Here is a 15539-nt window from a genome sequence, read left to right on the forward strand (position 1 = left end):
GGGAGCAAAGAATTGCAATCCTACCATGTGCCTAGAAGGAAAACTGGAAATAGCTGATGGACAGAACCAATGACTACCACATGTTCCCCGTCGAATTTCAGCAGTTAAATTCTCTGCTGCTCCTAAAGTGGGTGTGCTGATAAACACAACTAAAGGATCCAGGCATTTGGAATTAGGGATGCCAGATTCCCTCTCCAAAACACCTTCTCTTGGCCCGCTGCTCACAAAGTTGATAGTGGCTCTTATTAAAAATCACGTCCAACTGGAACACGGATTGGGTGAGGTGCAGTAGGGAATACGGCAGTGAAATTCAGAAGAAATTTGAACAACTTCATTACCTCAGACTGTAATATCTTATTCATACGCTGAAGCTAAATCCCTTAAACAGAAGTAATAAGAAATAGTACTCAGGCTTGGAATATTTGGGAGGAAATGGGTGGGAGCATGAGGGTGTGACCCTGTTTAAAGGGCATGACTCAATAAGATTTCTGGGATTTCTGGACAAGCATCAGATTCAAACAGAATAATTGGGAAGCTGACATGACCAAACCTGGTTAACAGATTGATCATTGAGTAGCCCCCCCCAAAAAATCCCAAGGCCCTCAAAACTACTATTAGAAGCTGCAGTTTCAGACAGTAAAGTCTTCTGCTGAATTTGCTCCCAGTGCCCCTCTTACAAGTAGTACTAGGGAAACTTGAGAGAAATCTCTTCGGTGGGAAGAACTGCCCATGGCTGCAGGACTGACTAGCCACAGTTCACTTCATAGTTTCAACAAATATCTGCTTACTTAAAAAAACAAACAAATAAACAAACAAACAAAAAAACAAAACAGAAAACAAACCAAAAAAAAGCATTCCAGATAATTAAAGAGCTAAAGTTTTTTACAAATTTATGAAAATCGAGAAAAATACGTTAGTCAAAAATTGAAAAAAAAATATCTATTGGATGGAGAAGAACATTTAAAAGAAAAAAAAGCAACAAGTTTTGTAGTACCTTCAAAAACTAGTAAGTTTGAGGGACACCTACGTGGCTCAGTTGGTTAAGCATCTGACTCTTGATTTCAGCTCAGGTCGTGATCTCTGAGTCGTGAGATTGAGCCCAGTGTCGAGCTCCACGCTGAGTGTGGAGCCCGCTTGGGATCATCCCTCTACCTCTCTCCCTTCCCCTCCCCATCCCCACTCTCTTAAAAAAGAATTTTTTTTCAACAAAAACCATCCCTTATCTCTCTCAAAACAAAACAAAAGTTCAGTAGAAACTAATGAGTTTGACTACCAAAAATTGAGAAAGATATCAAAATATAAGTGAAACGGACAACGGGGGGAGAGAATTCAAGCATTGTAACAGTCTGTGTCTCTGAAGTATGAAAAGTTTTGTAGCTTTAATAAAAAGTCATAAATCACTTAATAGAAAAAATAGGGGGAGGAGGCAGAATACTTGAATTAAAATATTCTAAAAGTCATTCCAAAAGTCAATACTTATCAGACCTTCTGCCCCACATAACTACTTTTTTTTTTTCATTCTGTGTGCTTGGTGTCCTTGCTGTTCACCTTCTGACTTTTGGATTACCCATGGGCCTTATCCTTGGTTTCTTTCTCTATCAACAGGAGCTCCCTATGCAATCTCATCCAATTCTAAGGCTTTAATTCCCATATGTCAATGAATCAGTACCTGAGCTCTCCCTCCAAACTCTAGATATTTATATCAAACTGCTGATTTTAGCTCTCCACAAATATATTCCAAAGAAGCATGAATAAGTATCTGGGCTGAGAATGGTTAAGTTTTCTAAACTAACACCAGCCTGTTGTTTAGACAGATGAAGGATAGTCTGATGAAGAATATGGATCATGTGGTTAAAATACAAAGAAAAACTTGGCAAGAACTAGCTTTGGTATTTGACTTCTCACTGTGCACTAGCAACCCATAATTGTTATCAGATTCTGTTTTATGTTGAGTGGATATGGTCCAGAACTGTGAAAAATATCTTCTCTTATAGGAATGTGAGGGCAATCTGACTCCATCTATCACCTGGTCGACTGCCCTGGGGTAAAACTAGCTTGTTAGGCAGGTGACCCTCTCCTTTCTTACTTATCTCAAAACTATGTGCTCGGTCACAAAACAAAAGAACTTCCCTAATGTGGAGCAAAAGAGTAGCCATGACCCCTCCTGGCCCCCCATATTTCTCCTAGTCTAATAAATATCACTTAACCATGAAACCCAAGTCCATATCTTTAGTCTGTGAAAACAGCTGCTGAGATAGTCAAGTAGCCATAATTTCTGAATCATTGTACATTGAGCCAAAAGTTCAAGGTAAATGGTACCAAGATTTTTATTTGAACTTTTGTTTAATACTGTTTCTGTCATTTTTATGGAATATACTTTAATTTTACTGCTTTATTATCCAGTAAAATTGGGGGTTTTAAATATGCTATACCCCTAGGCTATATATATATTTTTTGTAGCACAGTGAATTTATATTTAATAGTCTTATTAAATAAGACTATGGATGAACATGGCAATTATAATTTTTTACTGCCTGCAACTTTTATCTTTGTCTCTGCTCTCTTTCCCTGGCTCTCCACAACTGTGGAGTAAATATATTCACCTAGATGTCATACACAGAATTCAAAATAACGATTTCTTCATCATTATACCAAACCTCTCTCTTTTCTGGATTCTCTTTCTCTCTCTCAGATAATCTGAAAAGTAGCTTAAGGTAAATAACATACTTGATACCAGTTTCTTTCTTTTAATAACTGGTTGCCAAAATTTATCCATTCTATTATCTCCATTATTTTTTTATTTTCCATACCTTTTCTCTGCTGTTACTTGATTTCAGACCCTTATATATCATCAGTTAGTCTAGGACAATGAGTCTTTGCAAAATATAGTTGTAATTGGAAGAACTGGCATTTGAGCCAAAGATTTTAAAAATCTGAGGTCAAAGTCATATCTGTATAATAAAGGTCAAGGATTTGGGATTTTAGTTTCCACACAATAGGAATGATATTATCAAAGCAATTTTAAAATATTAACCTGAAAGTATATAGACATATTGGTTAAAAAAGAAAAAAAAAGCATACTGTAGTCAGAGAAGGAATGAAAAGGTTATTCTTATAATTAGGGCATGACTTGATAAGGGTCTAGCTATCACAGTTTTGGGGGGGAAATTTAAGGAAGAGGATAAATTAGTAAATTATCGACAGAAACTCAAAAGATTGGCTAGCATATTATTTTAGTTGTCTAATAGTTTTATTTAAATATCAACATATGAAAGACTTCATCTTTACTTCTCATGTAAGTAGGACCTACTGATTAAAGAATCGGCATTGTGGTTCACAACATTGCCCAATTTCAAACATAAAGTCAGTACCACATCGCCCGTCAAAATCAAACTATTTGTGATGTTCAAAGGTTCAGTTTTATGTTTGAAAAACACACCAGTGCTTTGAATTCTATAAAGCGCCTCAAACAAAAAAAGGAACATACATGTCTCTTCCACATTTATCATTTTGTTCAGCAGAGTTTTGTTTGGAAAATGTCTGCGATATCCAAAAACAAAGTTCCAGATGGAGGAGGTGAAAATAGACATATGTTCCAGCTGTCTTTAATCTCTCATTTCTTGGCTGTAGTTAAAATGAAACACACCCTTTAAAAGACAGAATTGTCACTTCAAATGCGAGGGGTTCACATAGTGGCCACTCACAGACTTCTGAATCTTCTAGTAAGAATGATACCTTGCTTGTACCTTCTTGTGGTGTATAGTGAACACATTGGTGAGCATGCATGCGTGTGTATGTGTGTATAAACAATTTTCCCAAGTAGATCTTGTATTAGAGGTAGAATATCTACCTACATGTATTTCCAACATCCTGCTAGACACCCATAAAAATCTAAGTTTAAAAAAATCCTGGGGTGCCTGGGTGGTGTTGCTGGTTAAGCCTCTAACTCTTGGTTTCAGCTCAGGATGTGATCTCCCAGTCACGAGATCAGGCTCTGTGCTCAGTGCAGAGACTGCTTGGGATTCTCTCTCTCCCTCTCCCTCTGCCCCTCCTGCTCCTACTCTCTCTCTCACTCTCTAAAATAAAAAATAAGTCTTAAAAAAATTTTTCTCTGTGTACTATTCTTAGCTTTGGCATATTTCTGATTTCTGGTACCTTGGAGTGATCAAAACTAGGTAAGAAACAGTTTTTGTAGAATTCTACCTTAACAAGTCTTATGTGAGCAGTATCTCCAGGCATCTCAAACTCAGCGTATCCCAGTAATGGAACTCTTCTGTACATGCACTGTATCAGTAACAACATCCAGCTGTGATACTGTATTATTGTTTTGCAAGATGTTACCATTGAAAGAAGCTAGGTAAATGGTATATCAGATCTCTCTGTACTATTTCTTAGAACTGCATATGAATCTACAATTATCTCAAAGAAACAAATATGCTAAAAACTCAATTCAATGATTGTGCTCTCCCCCAAGAGAACAAACTTCTTTTATCTTTAATATCTGCTGATGACACCAGCAGGTACCTGATAGGAACATAGGCATCAACTTTGTGAGCCAAGGAACACAAAAAAAATTGTCCGCAAACCACCAGAAACTAGGTGGGAGGCAGAGATATTCTCTCACACAGCCTTACTTCCTTTTTCCCTAAAGAATCAATAGTTTGCTAAAGAATTAGTTAAGTTTATCTGTATGCCAATACTATAAAATGAAAACATTAAATATCATATGGTGTTATCTTGAGAATGGCCATTGCACAAATATTTTGTTTTTGTCTTACCACCACTTCATTGTAGAAGAAAATCTCTTCAGAGGTGGGTATTGTCACATCCTGATTTTGGAACATCTGTCATCCTAGAGCAAAGTGTGATCGCCTCTGGAGGCTGTAGGAATGTTTTTTCATTAAAAGATGAAGTTAAATGAATGGGTGCTTTCTCCAAACCTTCCTTCCTCTCATGGGGTTAGAATTTTTCCCATCTATTCTACCTAGTACACATACCCACACACACGAGTGTGTGCACACACACACAGATTGTTGTTGTTTTAATGTATTAAATTTTTTTCTAAGTGACTTTGATGTGTGAAATCCAACTTGCACGAAATACAGTACATATTTTTTTTTTGTAGATAAGAAGACAAAGATAAAACAAAACAAAAAAGAAGTTAAGGGGGTGCCTGGGTGGCTCAGTGGGTTAAGCCTCTGCCTTCAGCTCAGGTGATGATTTTAAGGTCCTGGGATCAAGCCCCACATCGGGCTTTATGCTCAGCAGGCAGCCTGCTTCCTCCTCTCTCTCTGCCTGCTTCTCTGCCTGCTTGTGATCTCTGTCTGTCAAATAAATAAAAAACAAAACAAAACAAAAAAGAAGAAGAAGAAGAAGTTAAGGCAGAAAAGAGGGAGCTCAAAAGGGGAAATGAGCATTTTAAGGCCCATTTTAAACTATGGTAAAACTATGGTTAAACTGGTTAAACTATGGAAAATTATGTTAAGCTAATGACATCTGCATCTTTAACATTGTATTTGGAGGCAACATGGTCCTCACTTACAAATTTTACTTAAATCTATTTATGCTGTCATTTACAAATTGACCCATCTTGAATTGGGCCCTTATAACAAAGGGCGCTAGAATATGTTCAAATTGCAATGCAACAGTCGTTCCCTCTTCCTGCTCCCAGAGAATCATTCCCTGTAGAGACTTTAGCAAGCTTCTCTCATACTTCTCATACTTCCTAAAATTTCTAGACCACCCACAGAGTTTGGGTGGAGAGCTACCCTTCTCAGTTCCATGAGAGCGGCAGTTGGGGACTGCAAACAGAGCTCTTCTGGAAACAGAGGTTCTCCCATGCCCTGAGCTTTGCGACGCTCCATATCCTTCTAAGGGTCATGGTGGTAGTGTTCTACCAGCTCAGCATAGTTACCACAGCATCCTTGTTAAGCTAGAAATGTTAGCTACAGGACAGAGCGAAGTCTGGGCCCTTTGCAGTGTTCCACCTTCAGGAGAAGGTGTCTCTTCTGGCCTCAGTCCTTGCCAGTTGATAGGTGCTGGAGGAGGTTATTCCTCTCTCGAACGTCCGGCTCTGTGGGAAGCCATTCAGGATCAAATGAGTGAACGGCAAAGGGAGTACATACCCTTTATCGACTGCATCAAAACTACCCACAATGGACTTTACTGGAGAGTTGCTCCTTTTAATTCCTTAATCTGGACATGCTTGGTGAAGCCTGGGATCCAGGGGTCAGCCAGACTGGCAGAACTTCAGGCAGTCCTCTTACCCTGGCCAACAATTGGCCCCATCTGTGTGTGTTTACGGACCCTTGCCCGTGGCTCTGCCAATGGTAGCCAGAGCAGTTACTCATCCAACCTTTCTCACGCTGGCAAATGCAACTATGGGAATCTCTTGCCTCACAGAAGCCCAAAATGTAAATCAAGGTTACATATTAAAGCCACAATCCGGGCCTCATTTTATCCACTTTGGAGCTCCAGACGTTGTTACAAGTCACCATTTCACGTCTAAAAATATACAATGCTGGGCTCTTGAACAAGGCATTCGGTGGAACTTCCACTGTCCTCATCAGCCTCAGGCTCTAGGATTCATAGAGCATTATTATGGCTTTCTGTAGCAAGTCCAAATTTAATTAAATGCAATATGGTGTATTTCCATCATTAGTCAGCTATCAGGGGTGGATTATAATAAAGAGTCTGATTCCGTTTTTGATGTTTGACAGTGAAAACTTTCAGGCCCCACCCTTCTGCCCTGCCTTTGGGCTACTAATAATAATAGCTAATAAGCCCAGGTGTTCCCTCTTTTGTTACTGGCAGGAAATTCAAACCATGCTAGTTCCAGGCCACAGGTGGGAACCCTCATCTCCGCTCCCACTCTCTAATCACAAGAAAAGCCAAGCCAGTCTCATTTCCTTTCTTTCGAGCCATTTTCAGATCTGCTTGGGAGCCTGCCTGTGTCCACCCGAGAAGCCCTCATTGTGTGAGTAATAGGACTTTCCATCACCTCTCAGGCATTATGTGGGGTCATCAGTCTTGACATCCAAAGCAAATTTTTGGTAGGACAACCCACAACCTACTTTCTCCTAAACGTCTGTTAATACCTTAACAAACAATGGGCTCAATGAAGCTAGGCTTTAGGATTATTTGAGGCACGCTGATAGAATTTTGCAATCTTCCCTGTAATTTGAGTGTGTTGCAAATGGGAAAATATCTGAATTCTCTATTCCAAAGGGTATTATCAACTAAAAATAGAAGTTCAGCTGTCTCTTCTGTTTCTTAAATTAACAATTTGTGTGAATAATTTTCATCTGTCAATTCCAGACTAACGGGGAGAGCTCACACCTTCATAGAGTCATAATTCCTATTTCTTTGAAAGTTGTTTAACTGTGATGCTGCAGAAACAATTAAGTTACTATATTAGGTTTCAACACGAAATAAACTAATATGTTTAAAATTAGAGGTATTCTGAGCTGGGTGTCCCAAACATTCCTAAACTGTTCTGAGATTGGAATTCGAATGACTCAGATGTTCAGAACTGAAGTTTCTTTTCTCTCAGTCTGGCACATCATTTACTTCTGTTTCAAGGATTTCATTATTAAAATGTGTTAAATGCATAGAGATTTGCAGATGCAGAATTTTTTTGATAAAAATTCTTGATGACAAAACAAACTAGATGCATATTTATGTAATTTGTATATTATAATTACATAAATTCCATATTTGTATAATCCTGTCCCAAGTTGCTGGATACATTTTTAGTACATTGGGGAAATATGTGGTTTCTTAGCATCTGATCTGATGGACTTTCTTTTCCAGCTGCACTGGAATCTCTTGAGTATGGCTATAAAGAGCTTGGAAAAAGGATATTCATTCTTTTTGAATATATTCAGAGACAATAAAAATTTTTGTTCAAGTTTAGCAGCAACAATTTTTACCACCCTTCAAAATTGCAGAAAGTCATGAATTATCTTTAAAATTAATAATTCAGATTATTTTTTTTCTATCTGAAAATGTGGGTTCCAAAGAAATAATTGTATATTCTATACAATGAATGCTGTATTAATTAGTCACATACTTCCGGAAAGGTGTCTTATCAAAAACATTCTGCTAATTTGCCACTGAGAAAATGTATGTATATTCATGATAAAAGGGAATCCAATCCATGGAAAGAGAAAAATTATAGGAAACAGCTACACAAAAGCAAAACATTGACAGAAAAGCATATGCCAGCAGATTGTCTTTCTTGTTTTGGTGGAAAAGATATATTAAGTCTCATGGTTTTTTTTTTTTTTTTTTTTTTTTTTTTTTAAAGATTTTATTTATTTATTTGACAGAGAGAAATCACAAGTAGGCAGAGAGGCAGGCAGAGAGAGAGAGAGAGAGAGAGGAGGAAGCAGGCTCCCTGCTGAGCAGAGAGCCCGATGCGGGACTCGATCCCAGGACCCTGAGATCATGACCTGAGCCGAAGGCAGCGGCTTAACCACTGAGCCACCCAGGCGCCCAAGTCTCATGGTTTTGACCCACTTATTTTTTCATCCATGAAGCTTTTGTTGAGCACTGTCCTACTCAGCTCTGCTAAGCACCATAGATATGATGCAAAGTCTTGGTACTTGAGATGCTCGCGTCAAGTAAGAAAGAAAAACATATTTATGACACGGTGTCATAATATGAATAGGATAGTAATGCTTTCGGGGCATAATTAATTCTGGTTAGTCATTGTTTTAAGGTTATGGGATGAGTGCAACAAAGGTGAGTTTTTAGGCTGGGTCAAAAAGTACATCAAACCATATAATCACCTCAACAGATGCAGAAACAAAACAAAACAAAACCATTTGACAAGATCCAGCATTTTTTTTATGGCAAGACATCTGATCAATTTAGAAGGGAACTCCCTCCACATAAGAAGTCCATTTATAAGAAACTCACAACTAATATCATACTCAATGGTAAAAGACTGAATGCTCTTGCTCTCAGACCTGGGACAAGACAAACATGCCTGCTTTCTCCACTTCTATTCATGATAGTACTGGAAATTAGAGCTAGGGGAATTAGACAAAGGAAAAAGAAAGGTACCCAATTCAGAAAGAAGAAGGAAAATTTTCTCTGTTCATAGGAGACATAATCTTATAGCCAGGAAGCCTTAAAGAATCCATTAAAACATGTTAAAGCAGATAAGTGAATTCAAGCAAACTTTCAGGATACAAATTCAACATGCAAAAGTCAGTTGTACTTTTATGCACTAGTAGTGGACATCCAAAATGAAACTGGATTGGAAAAAAATTCATTTACAATAACAAGGGAGTAAAATACAGTACTTAGGAATAAATTAAATAAAGGAATCATGTAACTTACACAATGAAAACTATGAAACACTGCTTAAGAGAAATTAAAGAAGAACTAAATTAATGGAAAGCCATCTTGTATATGGACTGGAAGATTTAACAGAGTTAAGATGACAATACTATCAAAGCAGTTTTCAGATTCAATGTAATCCCTCTCAAAATTCTAATAACGCTTATGACAGAAATGGAAAAACCCCATCCTAAAATTTATATGGAATCTTCGAGACACTGAATACCCAAAACAGTCTTCTTTTTTTTTTTTTTTTTAAGGTTTTATTTATTTATTTGTTGGGGGTGGGGAGGCGGGGGGAGGACAAGAGAGGGGTACAAGCTCCACAAACAGGGGAAGCAGCAGGCAGAGGGAGAGGCAGGCTCCCCCCTGAGCAAGGACCCAGATGGATGCGGGACTTGATCCCAGGACCCTGGGATCATGACCTGAGCCAAAAGCAGAGGCTTTAACCCACTGAACCACCCAGACATCCTGCCAAAACAGTCCTGAAAAAGAATGACAGAACTGAAGATTTCACACTCATCAATACTAACAACAAAGCAAAATGACAAAACATTGTGGCACAAACATAAGGGTAGACATCTAGATCAATGGGATAGAACTTAGTGTCTAGGAAGAAAATCTCACTTTTATGGTGAGCTGATTTTTGGGAAGGGTGCCAAGACTATTTAATGGGGAAGACCAGTCTCTTTAGTAATTGTGCCGGAAAACTCGATACCCACAAGCAAAAGAATGAATCCTTATTTCACACCATAAATTAAAAAAAAAAAAAAAAAACCTCAAAATGGGTTAAAAACCAAAACCTAAGACCTAAGATCATAGAAAACTTAAAAAAAAAATAAGGATAGGTCTACATGACCTTAGACTTGGCAATGGTTTCTTAAATATGACATCAAAAGCATAGACAACAAAAGAAAAAAATAGACAAATCTGACTTCATTAAAATTAAAAACTTTTATGCACCAAAGAACACTACCAAGAGACTGAAAAGGCAGCCCACAGAATGGGAGAAAATATTTGCAACTCATATATCAGGCAAGGGTTTCATATCCAGAATATATAAATGACTCTTGCAAGTCAACAAAATAGTCAAAACAACCCAATTTATAAAATAGGCAAAGGTGTTTGAATACTCATTGCTCCAAAGATGACACCTATATGGCCGAGAGGCACATGAAAAGATGCTCCACCTCAGTAGCCAAATGTGAGTCCAAAGCAAAGTAAGATGCCGGACACAGAGGAACAAACATTATGATTCCACTTATATGAATTATCTAGATAAGCAAATTCATAGACACAGAAAGTACATAGAGGTTACCAGGGACTGGGAGGAGGAGAAAAAGGGTGGAGGGTGGTTATTGTTTAACAGATCTGGAGTTTGTGTTTGGGGTAATGAGAAATTATTGCACGACATTATTAATGTAAATAATGTCACTGAATGGTACAATGAGCCATGGCTAAAATGGCAAATTTTATATACACATACATATTCTCACAGTGAAAAAATGGTACAGAAGAGAGTATATCATAAATTATCTTTGGTGTTTCTATTTGCGTAAATGCTGGAAAGATAAGAAACTAGTATAAGTGGCTACGTAGAGTTAATATGAATAGTCAGCTCATACACACTAATTTGGTTGTACTGGCTAAAACATAGGAATGCTCTGTCCTGATTGATAAGTAGCCACTCCCCAGTTCCCTTTCTTCCACCTCTGCTCTCATCCTGGGATACCTGATTATCCCATGATCCAGCAAGTAAAGAGTTAATCTGGCAGACAGGACTCTTGCAGGCCCACATAGAAGAAGTGAGAGGATAACAGGGTAGCCGGGAAACTGCACACTCAGACTTTTGACATCCTTCTGACAGTTTGAATCATGCAACTGTGCTACCTACTTACTATAATGAAATATAAAAAGTTAAGGAGTATACTAACTATAAAAGACAAGAGAATCTGAGCAACACAAATGCATACTTGTAAAATATTGGCAAGAAGAACAGGAGAGCTCAGGAAAGTGCAAGTTTTATGGAGGGGCTTAAATACGGGGTGGGGGGGCGCGGATCAGGATAGGCATGGAGGATGAGATTAGACAGGTAAACGTGGGCCAAATCTGAAAGAACATCTACGTGGCATTAATTAATTCAAGCTTTTTTCTTTAAGATTTTATTTATTTATTTGACAGAGAGAGATCACAAGTAGTCGGAGAGGCAGGCAGAGAGAGAGAGGGAAGCAGGGTCCCCGCCGAGCAGAGAGCCCGATGCGGGGCTTGATCCCAGGACCCTGAGATCATGACCTGAGCCGAAGGCAGAGGCTTAACCCACTGAGCCACCCAGGTGCCCCAATTCAAGCTCTTTCTATGCACTGATGAATCATTATTTTTTAAATCAAGAGAATAACTTGAGCAGGTCTGTGTGTTAGAAATACAGTTACGACAACTGGTAATGGAGTGAAGCGGAGAGAAGCCAGGAGTGAGATGATGAGGAAAGTGGTAACAAGATGGAAATAAGTCATGGTCAGAAGAATGATCCAGTGGTCTTGCTGAAAAAGTTAGCTTGGGGGTTGTTAATGAAAAAGAGGAGGAACAAGTAATGATTCTTAGATTTCTAGCTTAGTTTACAGAGGGGGCGGATTATGACCTTTAAAGGGGAATTCTAAATAGGAAATTATTCAGAATTTTGATTACGCGAAATGGGAATATATTGAGATAGCAAAGATAAAGCATGACATAATGTGGATTTCAAATAAAAAGTTACTATGAAAATGGTAATGTTTTCCATTTTATTTAGGAATGACTAAGAGGAAATATGCTAAGTTCTACAGGACAAAACAGTATCTTTGTACATAAATGAAAGTCTAAACCCAAAGACTATTATTGGAATATGATACAATAACTATTTTGTGCTGTTTTTTACAAATTTATTTTTGACTGTGATAAGCTTTGGTGTTAGATATGCAGAAAAATGTCCTCCAGGTACTGTCACTAATTCTAGGATTTATATTTTTAGAGAAAAATAACAAATATGACTTCTCAAAATGCTATCTCAAAATGCCACCTAACACTTTTTCCCAATAAATGTATTTTCAAAATACCATGGTGTTCTCTAGGGGGTAATATTGTTTCATCAGATGAACAAGATGAATTCCATAAAATCTTTATGAAGAAAATGACTTTTTAGAGCACTCACAGCAAGCATTCTTCCCTCACTTCTGTATCTACCTCCAGCTACCCCCTTTCTCCCCACACAGCTGAACTTCTAGGATTATTGCACATCCATAGGCCTCATCTCCTTACCTTACATTTATTCCTCTATCCACTTGGCCTGATTTCCATAAGTGAAGTATCTGTTGCTAAGGTCAACAGAGCCCAACAGGTAAGGGTAAGGAAATTGTCTCACAGGAACTCTCTGCTGCATTAGCATACTTAGCCCATCCTTTCTGGAATGTTCTTTCTTTGATCTCTGTTAACACTATGGCTTCCTTTATCCTTCTGTGGTCATTTTTCTTAACCTCCTTTGTTTGCTTATTCTCTTCCATCCAGCCATTAGTTGCTGGATTTCTCAGGAGCTGCTCATAACCTCTCCTCTTGGACTCCACTCCTTCTAGAAAAGTTTACCGTATCTTTGATTTCAATTTCCAACTATAGGTCAGGGATTCCACCCCACGCTTTATTTCAAATCTCTAGGCATGAGCTTTTCTCTTGACTGCAAGCACAAATAACCAGCCATTTCCCAACCTCTCAATGTAATTGTCTTAAATATACCTTAAACTAACCATGCTCAGATAATCACACTCTTAATCACTACCATCAAACAAGATCCTTTTCCAATGTTCCTTTAATATTTTTCATCCAAGTGCACAAGTCAGAAATTTAGTACCATTCTTAACATTTACCTTTTATTAAATCCCATATCCATTTCTTCACCAAAGATAGTTAATTATTACCTCCTAAGTATCTCTTACATCTCTGTACTTCTATCTGTATTGTCAAACCCTAGTCTAAACCACCAACATCTCTCTCCTGGATTGTTTCAAACATTTTGTAGTATACCAACTACAGTGTTGCCGTCTATAACAATAATAATAATAAACATACTGGATGGAGAGCTTTTAGCCCACACAGCTGTGAAGGAAGCATAGTCAAGTCTTAAATTAGTTTCCCAAGTACCTGTAAAAATGATGATTATTCAAAAACACAACAGAAACATTTATCCACATTACACATTATCATTGGTAAACACCATCTCCTGTTTGGATAGAGTAGGTGGCTTGGTCAAGCGGCAGAGAAAGGGTGAGTGACAAGCGCTTTTTTCATTCAGCCGCATCTGCTCTCTATCTGACCTTTCAAAACCATCGTATCTGATCCGACTTTTCTCATTCAGTCTTTTCCAGATTATTCTGGGGTCGTCTGAAAGCCTGGGAAAACCCTCCTGATGTGCATCTCCAATACGGGTAAGAAAGTCTTTGGTATAAAGATGTTTGTCTATCTTCTCTTGGAGTAGAAGGGACTCTAGCAAAGTCTTCTTCTGTCGCAGAAAGGCAGATTGAGCCAGTTCTGCTCTTTTTCTGTTGCAGTGGGGACACCAAGAAGAAATGTGTTGCTTAGCTGTCTCCACCTGTTTTGGTGTTGTCCTCATGTTTTTTAGGTAGATTCTGTTCAAAAGTTCATCAGGAACGGTACAGTTTAAGTCCTCTTTCTCTGAAACCTCTGCATCCAATCTAAGCTGTAGCCTTTTAGGTCTGCTGCCCTTTTTCTCCTTGGAGTTTGCTCTGTGATAGATCAGGTTGATTTTAATGTCACAAAAAGACCGCAGGGCATTCAGTTCTTCATCAGATACCCGAGTGGTTTCTGTTTGAAGTTTAGTGTCCCACTGGCGCTGTCCAGAGTTCGTTTTTTTGCCCCTGAGATGGTTGATCCATTTTCTAGTGAATTTCTTTTCATTATTTGGGCAGTCTGAAAGCTCAGATTGTCTGTCTCGATACTCCAAGCGTGCAGTGGTCTTTCCACTCCCAGATGGGCTCCCAGAGGTATGGGACCAGGGCTGCTGTCCTCCGGAGGAGCTGAAAGAACTGGAACTCTGAACCTCATCAGTAAAGGTCCCATCAGAAAGGTCTCCCATAGCCCTGATGTCCGTTTGGGCCAGTTCTCTGTGCTCTCCTCAATTCCCAGGCTTCTAGGTGAATGGCTATCACTTTGCATCATACTGGGCTCCTCATCTGCTCTGCCCTGATTAAGACGGGCGCAGGAACTGGTCACAAGGGAGTCCACAGGGGTCGGTCTCAGAGCAGGCAGCTCTGCAAGGATCCGCTTCCGGGCTACGGCTTCCCGGCTGCCTTGGCAACGAGGCTGGGCATGCGCAGTGGGTGCCAGCGCTGAGCTCCTCCTCTTTCCCCGCCCTCTCCAGAGTAGCCTGCCTGATCCCAGAACGGAGCTGGCTGGGTTTGCAAAGCGCAGGCTCCGTAGTCTCTGTGGCGGCTCCTCCTTGGTGCTATTTTAAGTACAAAGTCTAACGATTCATGAGAGAAGCTAGCAAACTGCATTTCTTCAGGGGTCTCACGAGCGTACGTGTGTTAGGCCAATGAGCACAGGTGACCTCTAATTCGAGAATGTATGTCCCGCCCCGCCCCCCTCCCCCCCTAAAAAAGCTGGTCAAAAAGCGCAGCAAAAACCCATCTGCGGATCGTAGAACCAGCTCACCTATTCGTATACCATGTCTTAGAGTAAATACTGAACGACTGAAACCATCCCACAAGACTCCTGCCCGCACATCTTGCACAACTTTCTGTGCTCCCAGATTGGGATGACATTCTGTGCTCGGATTTTCCCAAACAACGGGTTTTTAGGTCTTTGGTTCAGGCAGTTCCCCTCACACTAGCACACCTTCTCTTTGTATGATTTATTACTGTTCCTCCTTCAAGTCCCATTTTCTCAGGGATGATTTCATACCCGTCCTGCCCCAAACTCTTTAGAGCCTTTCTTTCATGGTTTGCTGCTATATTATGGTAACCCACCCCCACCCCCATTACCCAACTAGATTAAAAGTTCCATGATGGCAGAAACTAAGCCTGTGTTGCCCAGCACTCACCAGGTACCTGACACATTAGAAGGCATTGGATAAATCTGTTAAGTAAATGCACTGAATGACTGTGAAAACAAATGAATATAACCTCACACAGACCCAGTGTACTACCAGC

At 39.3% G+C, this 15539-nt stretch overlaps 1 protein-coding gene across 1 annotated transcript; it reads right to left on the bottom strand.

Annotated features, from left to right (window-relative positions):
• Window positions 1-11971: 11971 nt before the first annotated feature.
• Window positions 11972-14499, bottom strand: C21H8orf48 (chromosome 21 C8orf48 homolog). The gene has a single exon (XM_032329284.1). It carries the CDS (start codon window positions 14462-14464, stop codon window positions 13562-13564), a length of 903 nt encoding a protein of 300 aa, XP_032185175.1. The 5' UTR covers window positions 14465-14499; the 3' UTR covers window positions 11972-13561.
• Window positions 14500-15539: the final 1040 nt, after the last annotated feature.

The sequence above is a fragment of the Mustela erminea genome, chromosome 21, assembly GCF_009829155.1.
Source record: "Mustela erminea isolate mMusErm1 chromosome 21, mMusErm1.Pri, whole genome shotgun sequence".
Taxonomy (NCBI): domain Eukaryota; kingdom Metazoa; phylum Chordata; class Mammalia; order Carnivora; family Mustelidae; genus Mustela; species Mustela erminea.

Excerpts from the sequence above, each read along its gene's own strand:
- C21H8orf48 (XM_032329284.1), bottom strand. The coding sequence starts at position 14,464 with ATGGGAGACCTTTCTGATGGGACCTTTACTGATGAGGTTCAGAGTTCC.